The sequence below is a fragment of the Colias philodice genome, chromosome 6 (genome assembly GCF_061535455.1).
Source record: "Colias philodice isolate Cphi_HAF_F1 chromosome 6, ilColPhil1 Martin Lab GWU primary, whole genome shotgun sequence".
NCBI lineage: Eukaryota > Metazoa > Arthropoda > Insecta > Lepidoptera > Pieridae > Colias > Colias philodice.
In genome coordinates this window covers 10,033,176-10,054,863 of record NC_143091.1, presented here as the reverse complement: position 1 = coordinate 10,054,863, position 21,688 = coordinate 10,033,176, and the positions used below count along the sequence as shown (strand labels likewise).

Below are 21,688 nucleotides of genomic sequence, written 5' to 3'. Positions count from 1 at the left end.
TGTGAATGTGAATGTGAATGTGAATGTGAATGTGAATGTGAATGTGAATGTGAATATGAACATACACAAACACAAACACAAACACGAACACAAAAACGAACAACGAACAGCGAACAGCGAACAGCGACCAGCGAACAGCGAACAGCGAACAGCTAACAGCCAACAGCGAACAGCGAACAGCGAACAGCGAACAGCGAACAGCGAACAGCGAACAGCGAACAGCGAACAGCGAACAGCGAACAGCGAACAGCGAACAGCGAACAGCGAACAGCGAACAGCGAACAGCGAGCAGCGAGCAGCGAGCAGTGAGCAGCGACAGCGACAGCGAACAGCGAACAGCGAACAGCGAACAGCGAACAGCGAACAGCGAACAGCGAACAGCGAACAGCGAACAGCGAACAGCGAACAGCGAACAGCGAACAGCGAACAGCGAACAGCGACAGCGAACAGCGAACAGCGAACAGCGAACAGCGAACAACGGTGAATGTGAATGTGAATGTGAATGTGAATGTGAATGTGAATGTGAATGTAAATCATTACCTCGAATTCCTTTTGCTTTACATTTTTTTCTAATTACAATTATTTTTTTAATTTTTGATGTAGAAATTGCATTAATTTTCCCTATTATCCCAACTTTTATAATAACTAATATATAATTTCTTGATTTTATTCATCATTATTTTTTATTATTATATTATTAATCGGATTATATAATGAATGATATCAAGAGATATTAAATTGAACTTATTAGGATTATAGTTTAAAAAAAACTTTTGATTTGCATTCAAAAAATATTATATAAATAATTTTTCTTAAATAAGAAGCAAATATTGCATTTAATTTCGACTTAAAAATTTGAGTAAAAACTCCTTATTTAAATAAATTAATTGAAACCAAAATAGAGGTATTTCACTGTTAATGATATCTGGGGGCACGGTAGTGCCCCCGCCAAGACGAGCCAAGCGAAACGCACGGGCACTACCTACCTTTTCTCGAAGCGCTTCGACGTTTTTTTGAACCCTCATAACTTGGGTTTGGATTATGCTAGATCAACAAAATTTTCGGGATATATTGTCAATAGCGGACTTATTGAACATATTAAGTTTTAATTACATTAGCTTTTATACTTCAGATTTTATTTATATCTAAAAAACGCTGATTTCGTCACTGACTCACTGATGATCATCAAAATTCTTAAGGTATTTCCTAATGTCCTAGAAAGCTGAAATTTTGTATGTAAGCTAGTATTAGCACACAAACAACAAAAAAATTATAAAACTTGTAACTTTCATCCCCCAACCCCTGATAGGGGATGGGAGTTTGTATGAGACCTGTAATTTTAAATTAAATTTTTGATGACGCTAGCTGAGGTCTAATCTAATAATCTGAAACTTGGTTCCCCTAGATATATATGTATATGTATAGGTACTCTTTGTAAAAAAAAAAAAATAAAATTTAATCGACATATATTGAGACATATACTTCAGATCAGATCATATAAATATGAATGAATAGAAGTGTTGCGAACGTCTCCTGCCTCTTACGTCCACACAGTAGCTAAAAATAAAAAAAAAAATTGTTACAAACAACTTACAAAAAGAAATGAAATCCCACCAAAAACATTTTCATGTAAAATGTTGCCAAGACGAGCCCATATGACTCGCACTGTCAAAAAGTTATCAGATCTCATGTAGAGCCAAGCTTCTAAAACTACACGCCCTAACTCTACAAGGCCTAACTTCACAAACTCTACACCTTAGTCAAAATATGTGGCTTGGCCGTTCGTTACTACAAGAACTATTGTATAACACAAAAGTAATGAACAGTGAATTAATTTTTCACCTTACGCCGATGTGAATGTAGCGAAATGGCCAAGCCACATATTTTGACCAAGGTGTAGAGTTTGTGAAGTTAGGCCTTGTTGAGTTAGGGCGTGTAGTTTTAGAAGCTTGGCTCTACATGAGATCTGATAACTTTTTGACAGTGCGAGTCATATGGGCTCGTCTTGGCAACATTTTACATGAAAATGTTTTTGGTGGGATGTTTTTTACCGAAAAGACTATGCAACCGACAATTTATTCAGCTAGCAATATTACATGAGCTTTATTTTCGTAAAGGATATTAGAACCTAGAATCACTAACCGCTACTGAAATGATTAGACGCAGTGCTTACATACTACCTGGCATAGGTTTTCATTTATCCAATGCCATTAAGCTATTATAGGCTTGGTAATAATAAGCATGTGTAAAACAATCACGCAACCGCAGCCGTTTCAGGTGGCTGCAAGGCGATGCAACGAGCGGAGTCACAGCATGATATAGTCAAATTGCGCAGAGAGCCGGCGCGGTCGGCACTCAGTACTCACACGCCAGACGTGGTTCGGCTGTCGTGCGTCGCACGCGTCTGTTTGCTCCTAGCGACGCTCGGATATCGCGTAATTATTTCTAACTGAAAAACATACGAAATACCCTTCCCAGTTGTACCCCTTCACCCCCAGTGATGCTTATAACTATGTAAAAATACGCAACACAAATCAACAAATAAAAAGTGCATGTAAACAATCGAACGATCGATGTTTATTAAATAATTCCAAATGTTAAGTTTGTTGAACTTTTTCGCACGGGCCGGTATATTGTGACGTTTGTGCATCGAGATTAGGACTAGGTTTACGTATGCGAGTTTCATGGTCGCACGAAATTCATATGTAATTCAAGGTTGAGAATGTAGTTCTTATCAGTGGGCTCTGCTGTGATAAAATCAGCTTTATCTACTAAGTTTGCAGCAACGTTTAACTCGTAATGTCTTCTAAGTGGATTTAAAAGATATTAGCGGTAATATCAAGGTGAAAACATGTATAAAATCAATGAAACATGCTTTGCGATATTAAGAACAGCTGCTGTTTCGATTTTTATAAGCACTTATAAAAATTTTGTTGTTTACTTTGTTATTAACGTTTGTGTACCCGTGCGTTCTATAAAAGCTATTGATTTTAATTAATTGCACAATTTTTAATAGATAACCAATAAACAGTCATTATTTGTGTCTCGTAGAATATATTGAAACACAACAATAGCGAATGTGTTATTGCTTTTTACATTCATAAATATACAATCCATTAAATTTTATTAACGATACGTTATCTAATAAATAACCAGTCATGTATTTAAAACATAGAGTTCAGATTAAATTTAAACAATACAGTTGATACCATGACTTTGAATGCGTTGTAACTTCATACTTAGTTAAATAACTGGCTGGTTCATATCACAATTAGTATATTGATAACAGTGGGTCTAAAACGGAAGTAAATAGTTATTATGTATTATGAATACCTATTGTTCACGTGCTTATCTATGAACTAACTTGACCAGTCTTTTAATAGAATAATTAACATATATGTATTATGTTTAAATTTATGTGTTATAGTTAAGGTTATAGGAAACTCTACTTTTAGTTTAAAGTTTTGCAGCAGACTCTACATTTGTAGAGAGAGATATCTAAAGTAGAACCCATGTATTGATTACAACAGCTAATTACCTATTGTTTTTGTTTGTATTAATGTTAATGAATGGTTGAGAATATGCAAGTGGTCAAGCTAGAGTTGGATTAAAACATAGGGTTCCTTCATACTGTTCTATAATATAATGAATGTTTTCAAATAGCTAAAATAATCACTCTATTACGGATTTTACCATTGATTTATTGTTAAACATATACTTTTTTATTCAATATAGTATAATTTTTAATAGAGCTAAACATTATTTAGGTTAGATTTAACTCTGTTAAGATTTTCTATAGACAAATGGAAAAGCTTACACTTTGGTGTTTCGGAATATTGCTTGGGATTACTTTTGATTGAAAATAAATATTGTTGTTATATCAAATTAATATTTATGAACCTTTGTTAAATTCAGAGTATGCTCACTGTAGGTAAATAAAACAAGTAGCAAATTTTAAGATCCGTCGTTATATTTCAAATCTTCGCAAAATAATTGTTAAACTTTTTCTAAACCTGGATAATATTATAACCAACCCAAGAGATTAAAAAAGAATTGTATGATTCCCCAATGGACGCTCTATTGTGTATTACAAAAAATGAGCGATTAAGATAATGAATTATTAAGCTTACATTTTATACGTAGTTTTAAAATTTAGAAAAGAACGTGTTAAATGCCCTACAATTTGTTCCAATTTCATGCATGCTATGAATCATATTATATCTTATCTTTCTACAGCTAATTTTTTTTAAATAACTAATTAACTTAAAGTGGGTATATAGAATAATAGTGCTTATTATGAATTCTTAATAATAAACCAGATCATCTTTATGCAGTATCTACTGCATAATTCGAAGAAAAAGCTATTCGATTCTTATTGCGTATGTGTGCATATCTTATGCAGAAGAAATAAAATGTACTCGTTCTATATATTTACTTAGTCACTACATAGTATAAAACAAAGTCGCTTTCTCTGTCCCTATGTCCCTATGTCCCTTTGTACGCTTAAATCTTTGAAACTACGCAACGGATTTTGATGCGGTTTTTTTAATAGATAGAGTGATTCAAGAGGAAGGTTTATATGTATAATTATAACATCCATTAAATAGTGGAGAAGTACTGTTATTTTTGAGGTTTCTAATGTGATGTCGTAAAAAATTACATTTTTTCCGCTTACATTGCAAACGCAGGCTGAACCCTACGAGTTTTATCAAAATAATATACTAAGTATTATACACATTGAAAAGGTCTACAGAAAAGTCCGCGATGGTATATGTCTATCTCTTATGGATAACCCACAATAACTTTTAACGTGATAACGTTTTTAAAATCGTTTTAGTCGGGTGACATGTTCAGAAACTTGTGTCACACCAAAACCTCACGAGCGCGATCGCAGGTATAACGAGAGAGAGACGGACCGATCTCCCATCTCATCTCGAGCGCTGCCACTGCATTATGTTATCACGTAAACATCTCGATCGTAAACCTACCTTACAAACAACCAATTTTTTTTTTGTCATTTACTTTTTACGACAAATATTGGCTAATTTTCGAAGCGATTTTAACCAATACAGCATTAATCCTTAACTAATTAAATACCTTGAATACATTGCTCATTTAATATAGATCTATATGGCCCTTTACACCGTATGATTTAAGTGAATATTTTCGAAGATATTACAGATTTAAAAATTGCGGTACGGAGCGTTTGTGGCGGTAGGTACAGGCCGGCCGTCCGGCTATATATTTTATACCCGTGCGAAGCCGGAGCGGGCCGCTATGTTTTTATATATGTACATTGTACAACGTTCACAGTTTTTCTGTAGTGTATTTAGTATCAGCATTGCACCCGTGCGAAGCCAGGGCGGGTCGCTAGTTATATTATAAAGGATCTATCTCTTTAGGGTACTTGAGAGTAAGAAATTCGTAGTTTTTGTCATATTGTAAAATACTAGGCGGGCGCCTAGGATGTGATGCTCTTGAAATTTTCTGTTCTATCTTTATAAACTTATTATATAAACATTAAACAACCAGATCCTAAGAATAATAAACAAAACAATCCAATTGATTGCATTCGTAATAAAAAATATGTAATATGGGTACAATACATATACATATATACCTTTAAACTTTGATACTCAAACAATATTATCCAATGATAATAATTCCATAGAAATTCTCCCATACCAATCAAAGATATATTACTATTTATTAAAAAGATTTTCCCTAAGCCAATTTAGTTCTTTGCGAAGTAATTGCATTAAGATGTATTAGATTTAAGCGGTATTAAAACCCATTGACCCGGCGACCTGTCGCAGCCTTGGTAGAGTCAAAATAATTTTGAAACCTAAATTAATTTTTAATCCTTTGTCAATGCTTTAAGTATGAAAATTAAAATTATTTTCATGAATTAATTTAAGCCTTTTTGCTAGTTTGCTATTTCACAAATGGATTAATTTTTAATATTTATTTAGCTTGAAAAAGTACTACATTTCGTCAAATACTTCTCGTGTAGGAAAAAAACGGCAATAATGTATATTATGAAATGCCTTAAGTGGCTTTATGGATGAGATGATTTATGAACGCTCTGAACTCTTTATTCAATTCATCTTTTAAAAACAACTGTTTATTAAAGAAAACGAAATCCTTAAAAAATTATTAATACTGAAAATGTGTTAGAAAACAACTTTATTGGTGAAAAAAAATTGGTTGTTTGTAAAGTAGGTTTACGATCGAGATGTTTACGTGATAACATAATGCAGTGGCAGCGCTCGAGATGAGACGCGAGATCGGTCCGTCTCTCTCTCGTTATACCTGCGATCGCGCTCGTGAGGTTTTGGTGTGACACAAGTTTCTGAACATGTCACCCGACTAAAACGATTTTAAAGACGTTATCACGTCAAAAATTACTGTATATTGTCCACAGGCTAAAATGGTTAAATTCTTCCTTAATAATGTAAAGTTAAAAAATTGAAAATTAGTTATTTTCCCACTTGTGAGATAGTGTTATAAGTAGTACCTATGTAACAAAATACAAGTACAATATAAGTCACCTACATATAAGTTAGAATTTGAAGTAGGTACATGTATGAATTTTCTCTACACTAATTTAAAATAATTTGGAAAATCCAAAAGTGCACGCCTCATAATTTTTTTTAATAAATATTTATTAATTATTATTTTTGTTTATTTAATAACAATTAAACCACATCGAATCAGACCCTGAAAAATGAAAGGGTTCTATTCCTGAGCATACTCAAGCGTAAGAGAAAAAAAAAGACTCGATTAGTAAAGTATTTCGGTCGCTATCGTGTTAACAAGAAAAAGGATCCGCACATACAGACACACGGACGTCCAAGACAGAACTTTTTTAAACTGTTTTTTAACTAGTTTAAATAACAAAAATGACATCAAAAATATCATGAACGTTAAAAATAGTGTTTTTTCTTAATATGTGTGTGTATGTTTTATCTTACAAGTGCAATGTATGATACATAAAGACATTTTAAGTTTGAAAAATCAGATGTTTTGCGCGAAGTGACAGTAGTACCCACCTCAACGCTTCGCTTATGAGGCGTGCAATATGGTCACAGTACAGAGTATGAATTGCATAAATTACGTCTTACAAAGAAAATATTCGAGACTAAATAGAACATTGTTACATACCGCGTTAATTCATTGCCATGTCCATTTGTCGATTTCAATACACATCAATTGGGTGTCATTTGTGTGTTTGTATTACCGGATTGCATCAGTATCGGCCGATTGTTACTCGATATTTATGTTATCAACGATTTTATAATTTTATTTTAAAGTGAAACTTCGTTGGCGCGTTGAGAGTAAAAAAAATCATGGAAATACCGTCACGAAATGGATTAAGGCGACGATTATGGTATCTTTGAATCATTTCAAAGAAGTTCCACTTCTGCCACGTGTGCACACACGCTCTTGAATTGTTTTTGACGAAAGGCTTTTGTGTCGTTATTAAATTTTTCTTTTCAATTATGTTGAATATGAAGCAGTCAACATCTTATACGTACATTCAAAGACATCAATCGCTTTTGAGTAGGTAGTATTTAATATGAAATTACTTGTGAATATTTTAAATTTTACATGAAGTTCTAGATTAGAAGCCATTATTTCATAGCATTTCTTAAAGATTGTGTCTCTTATCATACAATTACTATAATAAAACAAACATTTTATAAAAATACAAATTGTGTTCTATCCAAATTGAAGATTAAATAAAATAAAATTGATTTATTTTCTCATCACAAATGCACAATCAACGCATACATTGTTAATCTATATATCTATTCTTTGGATTTGGTTACAATACTGTCTTCCAATGCTTTTAAAGTACCCAAAAGCTAATTATGTTTGCCTTTTTAAGCTTTTGATTTGCTAAAGTATCTAACACATAACAGTAGGTAACTACTAGATATAAAGGACGTCTATTATGTATTGGTTAATAATTAATATGAACAAAGTGAACGAAAGATTCTTCTTTAATATATGTATTATATTATATCGATATTGTAAATTCAGCGCGGTTACATTTGCTTAAATTTTTAATTTATTGTAACTTTACCAAAAAACCTACATGCCATCATTGTCAATTATTAATTACATTTTATACATAGTTAATTTTATTCGAACATAATGTTCTTAAAATGCAAACCATATAAATTGATTTATACAGATATTTTGTTTTAAACCTAATCAAACATTGTAATTAGCATTTCATTTCCTGTCTCTTATCACTTAGAAATACACAAATTGGCGTTTTTGCGTATGAAATAAATATAGTACAACAGAAGTACATGTATATTTATTCTTTATAGTATATAAATTATGCCACTTAATCCAACCCATTTGAATTGCTAATGATTTTAAAAATACGCATATTCATTATGTGACGTGTCGTGCATACAATTGCTCTGTAATCCCTAGCTTATTATTGTAGAGCTAGAATTAATTATTATTTTATAAGCTAATTATAATAGTTAATAGAACGTGCTATAATGACACATAAGAATAATCTATAATATAAAAATGAATCCCAAAATGTGTTGGTAAGCGCATAACTTGAGAACGGCTGAACCGATTTCGATAATTCTTTTTTTATTATATTCCTTGAAGTTCGAGGATGGTTCTTATGTAGAGAAAACGTAAACATGTACCACGGGCGAAGCCGGGGCGGACCGCTAGTCTTATATATAAAAATGAATCGCAAAATGTGTTGGTAAGCGCATAACTCGAGAACGGCTGAACCGATTTCGATAATTCTTTTTTTATTATATTCCTTGAAGTACGAGGATGGTTCTTATGTAGAGAAAACGTAAACATGTACCACGGGCGAAGCCGGGGCGGACCGCTAGTATTATTATATATTTGACATACATCTCTTCGAAGTGTTTGTTCTCACTTGAATAAAACATGTTATAACGAACTATAAAGATTAAAAAATTATGAAATACATGCTCGTAGTTATAAGTATGATGTGACAATTATAAATTAAAAATACATACAGCCTTTTGAGAGAAATTTTAATTAAATATAATTATAATAACGAGTATGTAGTTAGAATATATCGCGACCTTTACGCGCTTGAAAAATGTTTAAAAAAATATACATAAAAATATTCCCTCCGTTTTTTCAAGTCATTAAAACTAAAGCAAATTGTGTATTTAAATCGGAGTTATGGCGAACAATTTCTTGGCTGCAGGGTGCAATTTAGTTGGATGGAGCGCGTTTTAGTAAATGACATCGCATTTTCCAGTCGGAACTGTAAACGACTAGGTTTAGCCACGACATATGTGCATTAGGATTTCAAAGTCCTGAAAGCTCGTCACTATGAGCGTTTTTTACTTTTAAATTAGATTGACGTCTCCGTCTACGAAAATAATTGCCTTTTCCTTAGAAGGATACATATTTCACTTGCAAATTTTGATTATTATTTATGCAAATAATAATTCTGGGAGATATCTAATACCTCTAAAGCTGCCGGCTCTTTGTGACCGCGATCTCCGTAGCGCTTCCTCGTGGTTATAATAATAATTCTGTTACAAATTCAATAAATGAAAAGTAGTTAATTATAAAGAATTACATCCATACTAATATTATAAATGCGAAAGTAACTCTGTCTGTCTGTCTGTTACTCAATCACGCCTAAACTACTGAACCAATTTGCATGAAATTTGGTATGGAGATATTTTGATACCCGAGAAAGGACATAGGCTACCTTTTATTGCGAAATATGTACCACGGCCGAAGCCGAGGCGGACCTCTAGTATGTCATATTTCTGCGTCCATGAAATTCAGGCATTGAAAGTCATAGCTAATTTTAATGAAAATGTATTTTCAGTGATACATATCGTGTAAAATGAAGTTATAAACAATCGACTGTGGTGTGTTCAATAAACAAACATATCTTCAAGCATAATATCAGTGTAGTGTGATAGTGAAAATGTCCGAACGCTTCAAGGTGACGAAGTTCGACGAACCTTCGGGTAAGAATTACAAGAACTACGGGGCTACTTCCGCGGAGAGTGATGTGGAGCTGAAAGGAAAGCTGCTGCCTGATCCAGGTTAGTTTATATTATTATGTAAGGCGACGATTTGGGTATCTTTGAATCTACATCACGTAATTATTCTCGTGCACATGTGTACCTACATCACGTTATTGCATGACGCAGTACCTAGACCAAACAAGCCTCCATTGACCATTTCATCCTTATTAAGTTCGCAATTGTTTACATATTATGTTTGTTATAAGATCAGTTCAATAAAGTTGAAAATATCTTAATAATTGTTTATGAAAACTAATTTTAGAATAGGTACCTACGAGATTTTATCGTCAATACGACTAAACTTAAAGAGGCCAGCCACCCTTTTCAGTCTTCTTCAGGAGATAGAATTTAGTATCGAGAAAGGAATTTGGAAGTAATATTATAGGCAATAAAATACATTGTGTTTGGAAGTAGACTAAAAGAGTATTTTTCCACTCCCCATTTAGCCTTGCGTGTATACTACAAATGCCTAAATATAATGATAAATCAGAATGGAAATACCCTGTAGTAAAACGTATGATAAAAAACAATCTGAACAATATTCCCACATTTTGTATGAGTCATCGGATAGTTGGTGAGCCGTAGTGAAGCAATGATGAGTGAAAATGAGGTAGAGAATTTGTTGTATGGGTAGCCGATATTTACGATATTACTTAAGAATTATTATCGTGCTGTATTTATTCCATATGAGGAGCTTCGGAACAAAAACCGCTAAATCCACTTTCTAAGATTTTTGACAAATCGGAAAAAACGTTTTATTTCTTTGTTTTTTTAGGTAAAAGAGAGTAGAAAATCTTAATATATCAACATTAGCAACATTGTTTGGTGGCCAAATCAACAGATTCGTGTGTGAAGTAATAAACGAAAAAAAAAATAAAAAAAAATGGATATAGCGGTTTTTGCTTAGACTATCCGGATTTATCGTTTTTTGAAAAAATCAACTAAGGATTTATCGCTATGTGAAAAAACCATTAACATTTTTGGTTAAAACTAAGTATATGAGGAATTAAATAATTAAAAATTAAAAATTGCTATATCGGTTTTTGTCTCAACCTTATAAAAATCTATTAAATTTATGTAGGATTTATCGGTTTCTGTTAAGATATCAATTTTCTTTTACCTCATCAGTGGATTTATCGGTATCTGTATAGATCATTTAACTTGAAGCGCATTTTTCTACTAGATTCATCGGCTTTAGAACAGATTCAATAAGCTTATCATGTAAAATTATGCAAAAGCATCGAAATTACAAAAAAAAAAAAAAAAAATACAGCATGTCGTTTATCGGTTTTTGTTCCGACGCTCCTCATATGTAACTAGTAAAAATATGTAGCTATTATAAAATTAAAATTTAAATGTTTAATTGAAAACTATACTTAATACAACAAAAGGATTAAAAAAAGACGTGTGGCACTCGGGGACTGCCACGGTAAAGCTATTGTATAGCGTGCCATCAAGGAACACCTCCGCGCCCGTTGGAGTGGGGAGCGTGAGGTTTTTCGTTACGGAATTTCTGGATTCGGTCCCCGCGCTCAAGGCCCGCGATAGAAGCTATGCAATAGCTTAAAATTATGATGAAAGATATTTGGAAAATGTGTTGTATAAAATTCACAAAATTTTGTACTTTCTCTTTTACAAATGAGTGAAAAGTAATTATAATTTTGTAATATTTGCTGTTACAACTTTTTAAACGAAACTTTTGACGATCACGACTCGGGATAAAAATCATAATATAATTTATGTATTTGAAAAATGGACAGAAGTTTCTTCGTATTGTATAAACTTTTCGCTACAAAAAGCAATTTTACAAAGTTTTAAACTAATAGACCTTTTCAAATACAGTACTGTTTATCTTATATTTTTTTTAGCTATTGTTGAAAAATTCATCATTTATTAGACTATTATCATTATGAACTATTGTTTTGAAAGTTTTGTTTTACAATATTATATTTTATAGTGTACTTCTTTAAAAAATACAACTGGAATAGAGCAAGATACGGTTCATACACTTGAAAAATATATTTAATTCAGACAAAGGAATTATATTAATAAACGAACTTACGCACTATTTCGCTTTTCTTTCCTTAGTAGAGTCATATAATGTAACGGACAAAGTATCAGATTATATCAGTTCCAAGAAACAAGATATCTAAACTGTGTTTGGCTGAAATTTAGAACAAAAATCTTCAGTTTCTCTTTCAGTTAATCTTTGTCATCAAATTGAAATAAGTTATCGAAAGTTTTGCGCCTGTAAACTATGTACATAGTTCATTTAACTAAAGTTAGATCTTAGATAGTTTGTGATTATGATCTGATGAAATTATTGATTTTATTGTTGCTTAAGTTTTCACTATTTTGAATAAGTTGACTTTCAGAAAATTTTAGTAAAGGAGAAGTGTAGATAATGAATATCGTTGCCGCCTTTTGAAAAAGTATTTCTATTACCGTTAATAATAACTTCAGAATATTTCCGGCTAATTTCAGAAACAGTTAGGTAAGAAATACCTAATTTACTTCTCCAACTAGGTATTAGTTAATACAATTAGTAAATTGGCTTTTTATTTGAAAAATGTTTCAAGTTTCCCACAAAAATAATCAACTAACGGCGACAAAGTCTTTTTTTCTAAGAATTGTTTAAGTGTAATTATTCACAAATTAGCCAGACTAATTCGTATTTCTTCAGCAAATCGCCTCAATATTGATGAAGTAGGAATACAATGAAGGTAAAATGAATATTTATTATGTTTAATACTATTGTATTTTATTGCCTATGTAATATTTTGCTCAATCGTATTGATGAATAAACGCTGTTTTATGTTGGATAATAAAATTTTACTCCTGCAGATATTATTAGAAGATTCTATTCTATTTATATTCAGAATATTTTTATTATAGATTCTCTAGCCAAAGACAATATTTCTGAAGAAAAAGTGACTAAAGATTTAGTAAGTGAATGTATCGTACTGCTCCCTACACTATCGTGATTGCCTCTACTAGCCCAACGCTGCCCATTGTGAAGAGGGCCCTATAAACAGTTTTTTTTTCACTATTTTTACAGCTAATTTGTGTGCAAATAAATGAGTGGCAGGATCGTGAATATTGCGACTAACCGATTGGCTGTTTGTAGGGACCCTGCCTTCAAAGCCAGAGGTCGTTGGTTTGATTCCCACCCCGAGTAAATATTTGTGTCATGAACATCGATATTTGTTCTGTGTCTGGGTGTTAATTATCTATCTATATAAGAAAAATGATGAATGAAATGAAATGAAATACATATATGTATGTATATCAGCCAATTGATTTCCAAAATACAAGCAGAAAATTTAGTATGGAATCAGATCGAGCCGCATGTGAAAAATGTCGTGAAATATTTATTTAACAGTTTTCTATAAACAATTTTTACGGGTAATTTGTGTGCGGGGTACCAATAAAATATAAATGTATGTAATATCAGCTGATCGCCAGGCTGTTATGTGGTCAGTGAGCAACCTCAGCGGTTGTAACTGATACGAGCATCGTTTATTCACGTAATCTTTATTGCATTGATACAATTACTCGTATGATTGAATAATATACTTTGTATAGAAAAATATTTGTTTTATATAGAACTGAGATGGTAAAAAATGATGGTTGGAATTATAGTTAGAATTTAAAGCCTAAATAAAACTTTAAAGTCCATTGAGTTATGAGACACGAGTTAGTTAGACATTTGTATTAAAATAAACAGAAATGATTTCTCTTATTATAAAAATAGTCATAGTATAAATAAAGTATACAGTACCTAGCTATTTACATACTTAGTAATACTTACTAAACTAACTTTACTTACTTTGGTACACTTTACAGCTTTCCTAATAGTTGTGAATAGAGTTAACAATTTGCGCATTGAAGAATAATACCTACTAGCAGTTCAGCCAAATAAATTAATGAATAGATTAAACTTTCTTTCCTCTTTGAATATTTTATAACAAAAAACAACAATAATTTGATTAAAAGTAGGAATCATCTTTACGTAATTAAAATAAAAGACGCCAAGCTGTGGAACAAAATATATATAAAGACTTAATTCAGGATTGATAAATATTATTAAAAGTGAAAATATAATTAAAGATAAGCTCTTGTTTATATTCTACAGGCTTCACGAACTCAGTATTACATACTTGTTGACAAAATACGAACTATTCTGTTATATATAATACTGTTTACTTAGGTATATAATATTTTTATGATATAACAAACATTCATGTTTTGTGAAGGTCAGAAATGTATTTCAGTTCTGTTTTGTTTACAATATTGTAAAGGTTAAAACGAATGCAAAATGTTGGATTGATTTTCCAATACAAATCAAATAACTTTCCTCGGCTACAAATGTATTTTGCTCCTTGTTTGGTTTATATTTCCCTCGGAAAATTCTGTTTTCTCAGAGGTGGGTAAACAAATTTTAATTTCATAATTCATAGATTTGAATGTTAATGGATTTATTTAATACACTTTTGGTAATGATTTTATCTATATTATTACTTATATACGAGTACCTACATTTTTATAATAGATACCGCGTAAAATATTCTATAAAAGTATCAGTGAACAAAACTATGTTACTAATTGCAAAACACACACCATTTGTATCCTTTTAACAAGTATCTCGTAGGTTTTTTTTATTATTACTAAGAAAAATACTTATTTCTGAGGAAGTACTGTTCCGGTTTAATATTGTCAATTCGGTCTTTCCTGTATTGAACTAAAAATATTTACAAATTCTTATGCATGTCGCTCGTCCATCTTCGATTCGTTCGTAATCATAGTTACTTTAGCCATCAATAGTTATAGAAATTGATTATGTTTTTCAAATAATAAGACACACACACACACATAAACACACACAAACAAGAAACTTTTCATCTAAGACATGAAATCAATGTGTGCGACTCGAAGTAACATAAATACTCTTAGAAGAATGTTTGCCAATAATACAACACCATGATTCCAGTGAGGAAATTGCAACTATTTGTCGTCGCTTTATTTTCTATTAGTGTAAATATTACTGGCTCTTATGAACATGAAAGGGAGTTATTTTTATATTTTGAACATCAGGATATTTGCTGTGTTCTCAATAAATTTAAAAGTAATTTTAGAATCGTTTCTCATAATAAGTTATATTGATTTGGATGTTGATTGATTCCGTACATCTAGAATACTTTATGATGTGAAATTATATGTCTTAGCTTTTATTTTTATAAATAAACTAGCTTCCGCCCGCGACTCTGTCCGCGCGGAAAAATTAAGAAAAATTAAGATTTTTTTTTCTACGTATTTTTCCGGGATAAAAAGTATCCTATTTTATGCCCAGGATAATAAGGTATAATTATACCAAGTTTCATCGTAATCGAACCGTTAGTTTTCACGTGATGCCTGAACATACAGACAGACAGACAGACAGACAAAAATTTTTTTAATCACATATTTGGGCTTGGTATCGATCCAGTAACACCCCCTGCTATTTATTTTTTCAATATTTTCAATGTACATAATTGACCCTTCTACATATTTATTATATGTATAGAATTTTTTTTTCTACGAATTTTCCGGGATAAAAAGTATCCTATTTTATGCCCAGGATAATAAGGTATAATTATACCAAGTTTCATCGAAATCGAACCGTTAGTTTTCACGTGATGCCTGAACATACAGACAGACAGACAGACAGACAGACAGACAGACAGACAGACAAAAATTTTTTTAATCACATATTTGGGCTTGGTATCGATCCAGTAACACCCCCTGCTATTTATTTTTTCAATATTTTCAATGTACAGAATTGACCCTTCTACAGATTTATTATATGTATAGACTAGCTTTCCACCCGCGGCTTCCCCGCGCAGTCAAAGAAAACCCGCATAGTTCCCGTTCCCGTGGGATTTCCAGGATAAAATCTATCCTATGTCCTTTCTCGGGTATCAAAATATCTCTATACCAATTTTCACGCAAATTGATTCAGTAGTTAAGGCGTGATTGAGTAACAGACAGACAGACAGAGTTACTTTCGCATTTATAATATTAAGTATTGATTCCTTGATGAAAATAAGTATCTTGAAACAATCACCCAATTCTTGCTTTTATTTATAGAAGCGAAAAGCTTCATCAAACACATACGTAGCTCTAGGTATTACGAGACTCCTAAACCCAGGATTGTCTTGTATTTACGGATGAATGGAGACTATCAGCGTTTGGAATTCTAATCGACGCCTGTGAGAGATGAATGCAATTAATGTTAGCACTTCGGAACTTTACTACATACCTTTTGTCTATAAACTATATAAAGTTATAGTTTAGTGACACGCAACCGTATCATGATCCTAATTATACTTTGTGACATATTTTTAGTATAAGAAATATATCATGCGTATAAACATTTAATGTAGGTACTCACGCAAAATTTGCTATAAAAAAGTATGATCATTAAAATATTCAGTGCCTTTCAATGCGATGAAAAATTAACATAAAAGAGTCCTCATTAAACACATTGCGGGGAATAATTTCGCACAATATCGATTTCCAATTTCATTCCCAGTCTCTATAAAAAGTGAACGTAAAAGTGTACTTATAGACCGGGAGATACTGACACAAAATTTCGAGTCATTTGTAACAGGATGGCGGTTCTACAGGGTTCTTAGTACGCAATGACAAAACGAAAAATGATGGTATGAACGCTGGTACCGGCGGCTTAGTCGCGTGGGCGTTAGTCGAACTCGTCGGAAAATAGCGAAAGTCAAACGATTTGTAACAGTATGGCACTTATTTTTCCTGGAAGTTTGAGGATCAAAGAATATAAATACAAAATTTCAAAGATCTAGGTGTTGGAAATCTTCACTTATATAAATTAATACTAAATTAATTTTTCAAGTATGACAGCACTTTTTCCCCCTACTAGAAGTATGGCAAATATAATAATGGTCACATTTTATCAAATACTCTCCAAAAATCCAAATGCAATACTGGTACAAAAAGTTTGGCGAAATAAATTTTTTTTGCAGATTTTCGGCGGTATGGCGACCAGTTGGAATCGTCCGAAAAGTATGGCATGGCGATTTTCGTAAATGGCTGCACGACGATGGTTACCTGTGCAAAAGTTAGCCTGGTACAAATGGTTGAATAATTGTTTTATTTAAATCAACATATTCGCGTCGGTATGGCGGGCTGTAAGTCACACCGGAAAAGTATGGCATGACACTACCGCCTACTTCTTTTTTATGGGCTATCGGTAAATACTAAAATTTTTGTGTTACAAATCGTTTGACTTTCGCTATTTTTCCGACGAGTTCGGCTAACGCCCACGCGACTAAACCACCGATACCAGCGATCACACCATCATTTTTCTTTTTATCATTGCGTACTAAGACCCCTGTAGAACCGCCATCCTGTTACAAATGACTCGAAATTTTGTGTCAGTATCTCCCGGTCTATTATAATAGATTTTGATTTTTTTTAAATTGCTATGCTTATATTGCATTGATAGCAATAAAACTAGTAATAAAAAAAAGAAAGCTGACTCTCGTGAAAAGGGTTAGAAAAGTTTATCTTTTATTTATATCTTACTAGCTTTCCGCCCGCGGCTTCTCCCGCTTTGTCTAAAACCTAATAAATTATATACTAAACCCTTCCTCTTCAATCTCTCTACCTAATAAAAAAACCGCAACAAAATCGGTTACGTAGTTTTCAAGATTTAAGCATGCAAAGGGACATAGGGTCAGAGTAAGCGACTTTGTTTTATAATATGTAGTGAAAATAGTATTAGAAATTATGAGCTATAAGAAACACATAGCTGTGTCATCCATGTGTCATCAGTTACTTATAATTAAATTAAATCTTTATCTTCTTATATATAAAATTCTCGTGTCACAATGTTAGTCTGCATACTCCTCCGAAACGGGTGGACCGATTCTCATGAAATTTTCTGTGCATATCGGGTAAGTCTGAGAATCGGCCAACATCTATTTTTCATATGTACCACGGGCGAAGCCGGGGGGGACCGCTAGTATGGATATAAATTAAGCACAAATAAATAAACATTATTGAAAAATAAAGAAGTATGAAAGCTTACAGTCGAATGGTTACGTAAACTAGGTGGAAAACGTAAGTCATCTATAAAACTGCTCTGAATAAATTTCATTGGAAGAAGCGCTCGATTGGACAGCTTCTGATGTTTTGTGACAATATACAGCAGAATACAACATCAATTTAAAAATGTTTGATGTTTTCTCGTTTGATTTTTAAAACCTGCATCTATTTTAATCCGTTAGAATGAATTCTGTAAGCTTAGACGTATAGAAATAGACGTATTGTCGCAGTTCTGCTAAGCTTCTGCTTTATAAGTAATAACTTATTAGGTGAAAATTGAGCCATAGCCATATATTATAAAGACTAGATCGCAGATGAATTCTACAAACCATCCATCCGTGCCAGTACCACACTATAATTGATAAAAATACGAGATGAAACACATAGTTTAGACAGTAGTTCATTGCTCTGGTCTGTGGAAACTTAAGTCATGTGTAAGCTTGCGCATTCTCCTCTGAAAAAAGCTTAGACCTTATTGATGTTAATCATTAACAAAGTCTAGAGATATTTTGTATTGCATCAAATATTTAAAAATCTATAAAGATTTATGTCATATTGTTAATGGAAAAATTATTGCTCATTTTAAGATCTTAATCTCTCTAATAAAAAAAAAATATGTTTTTTATTTTGATTAAAACACTGAAACTTAAAGATCTAAGAAGAAATCTAGGTTTAAAGGTAATAATTAATAAGAGTCTGTGCTTAATTTCTAAGCTCTTTTTTACAAGTATAAATGAGTTTAATGCAGCGGATATATAATCTTTCTATTTAATATTATAATGTATTTATAATAATTGAATTTGCGTTTTACCTTTTTATTATGCCACGTCATAGAACTAGTAGCTAGCTAGCCACGTTCCATGCATTATGTAAATATACCTTTAAGAATATAATATCCTGTTTCAATTAAATAGGTGCAATTGTGCCGTTTAATTGAACGAAATGAAATCATTTTTATACCTAAGTATTTTTCCTTATTTTATTTAGGTCATGACAAATTTCTGCTCCAAAGCTCATTCTCGGATAGACCACTCGGTAAATGAATCTTAGGATAGTAAACCAAAATTTGAAGTATTTACCCGCTTAGTCTCACAAAGGAATATTTTTGCAACATTTTCATTGCTGCTCTGCTCCGATGATCGAAGCAGGATGTTGACGTGATACTTATAATATTATATTAAAAATGTTTCGAAAAAATAGCTAAAGATATTATAAAAAGCAATTTTGTAAATAAAATAAGTAGATAATACATACATAGATTCTTGGATATACAATACCTGGAAAAGATATAAATTATATTATTTCAAAGATTTATATATTTTGTATTGTATTAAACACAAAAAGTGTCCCAAACTTACAGTATTATGTTCTTAAATATTTCCCAAATAATTTCAGGTTTAAGGTAAACACTTCGTGGAAATATAATTTCTAGATAAATCGCTCTTTCTTAGTGAATGTCGAGCTAAGATCTCAATACAGTCATTGCTTGAATAAATTTTATTGTGAAGACTCTTTACAGGATTTTCAGTGTTCAAAAGGACAGGACCTTTAACATTTACGTACGGACGGCTGCTTTCAAGCTTGCTATTGAATATTGCGTAATTAGAAACTTTTTATCATAATATTTTAACTTTTTTCGTTACAATTGTTTTAGATACAATTGTCATCATTATTAAGATGTAATAGAAATAAATATAACCAAGCTTCGTATTAAATTGTGCTACAAATTGAGACAAAGTTTCATACAGCTACAGACTGCCTGCAGTTGAATAGACGCAAGAAATAGTTGGTATATTTCTTCGTATTTTAAACATGAAAAAAAATCTCCTAAACAAGAGAAAAACCTTAACACCAATCAGACTAAAACTTGGAATGTTATTGGCCAAATGATAGATAAAATCGTTCATTTCTCCCAATTTGCGCCGCCTGATTTGAGCCCGCGGCTCTTATACGACTATTCGTGGAAAAGATACAAGAAATGGCTCTCAATAGTAAAAATACGGCTAAGTAATGAGTATTTATATAGCACCAAATATTTAGTCAATAATGTATGGTTATTATTATAGACGTAGGTAGTTTAGTTACACGTGTGATCAAGAAGGTATAGATACAACATTGAGGCCTATAGGCATTTGAAATTCAATGTGTTTTATTCTCTTTTATTTTTAAGACACCTCCAAGAAGCGTTTTTTGATCATTATATAAATCAAACTAACGATCTCGTGAACAACTAGGCTTGTTTACTACATGTCTTCAACACGTAAACTACTAAACCAACGTGCCAATTAAGTACGGGCCAAGTAAATGATAAATAAATCGAGTGACATACCGACAGAAACTCGGCACACTCGCTTATTGGATCAGTGGAGCTATTAAGGCAGCTGACCTAATATTTCTTCCTGCCGGGAAACGCCGCACTAATCTGGTTTACTTGGCTACGTAAACTTTGCATTTTCGCTGACTTTGCAGTTTATACAGCGATATAGTACTTTCTTTTATTCGTTTGAATGCCGCGATAATTAGAAATGTGGACGTGGTTATTTTATAACTCAGAATTTCAATTTACTTCGCCTTTATATAAATTTTGAGTTAGATTTATAATATTGCATACCTTTATAACTAAACACAAAATTTAAGTACATAGTTTTCTTATGTTAAATCATAAATGATGGATTATTTAAAATGTATGTTCCTCAATTAGTTCCAAATAATCTCCGGACCGTACTTAATATTTACCATCCATAGTTAATGTTAAACATTTGCTGTTTTTATATGATTATGTAACACACGCTAATCCATTTATTTGGCTTTGGTTCGTCAATCGCTATGTTAAACATTACATGCTATATAGAAGTATGTACTATACATGTAATGGTGAATTATAGAAACAAAAAACCAAAGTTGTTGCTCTGTAACAAGAGATTTATTTTTATTTTCACAAAACACAATTATTTTACAATTAAACATTTAATACAAGTTATACTTAATTACTAACCTGTAACAAGAGAAACAACATTAAAAGCTATTGCTTCAAATAATGTTTGCTCTTAAATATTTCTTTATAAAATAAACCACGTTGCTTAATCACTTTAAAAAACCAGAGAGTATAAATTTTAAGGAATGAACCATAACGAGCAGAGCTGTCACCACAGATTAAATACTTTAAAATTAATAAATGTAAAAGACAATGTTATTCAAAATGCAATGAAGTAGGGAAAGAGCTTCATTTCATTTTACATCTCCCCCCCTAAAATGTAATACAGCTAAATAATAGAATGACATATTATGTAGTTATTTAATAGAATGATAATGCTATTTAGACAGTGGTATAAGCTTGGTAATGTGAAACAAGTTAGATTCAAATTTTTTGTAACCCGTATTTACTTTATAAATAGAGTTAGATAATTTTTCCAAAATTTCATAAGGTCCAATCTTTAATTCGTCAAGTTTTTTCCTGTTTAACCGATTGCCATTTTCCACATAGACAAAGTCTCCTGCTT

General features: G+C 32.0%; 1 protein-coding gene across 3 annotated transcripts in view; it reads left to right on the top strand.

The window, feature by feature from the left end:
- The first annotated feature begins 2,378 nt into the window (after positions 1-2,378).
- kcc (solute carrier family 12 member kcc) overlaps positions 2,379-21,688 on the top strand; it is a 279,798-nt gene continuing 260,488 nt past the window's right edge. For 2 of the 3 annotated variants that reach the window (XM_089696791.1, XM_089696788.1), the window contains exons 1-2: positions 2,379-2,435; positions 9,866-10,088. In XM_089696791.1, coding sequence (XP_089552917.1) covers positions 9,968-10,088 — 121 coding nt within the window. In that variant the 5' untranslated portion in view covers positions 2,379-2,435; positions 9,866-9,967. Of the gene's footprint in view, positions 2,844-9,865; positions 10,089-21,688 lie in introns of all 3 variants that reach the window. The other variant, XM_089696789.1, reaches the window with a different exon arrangement.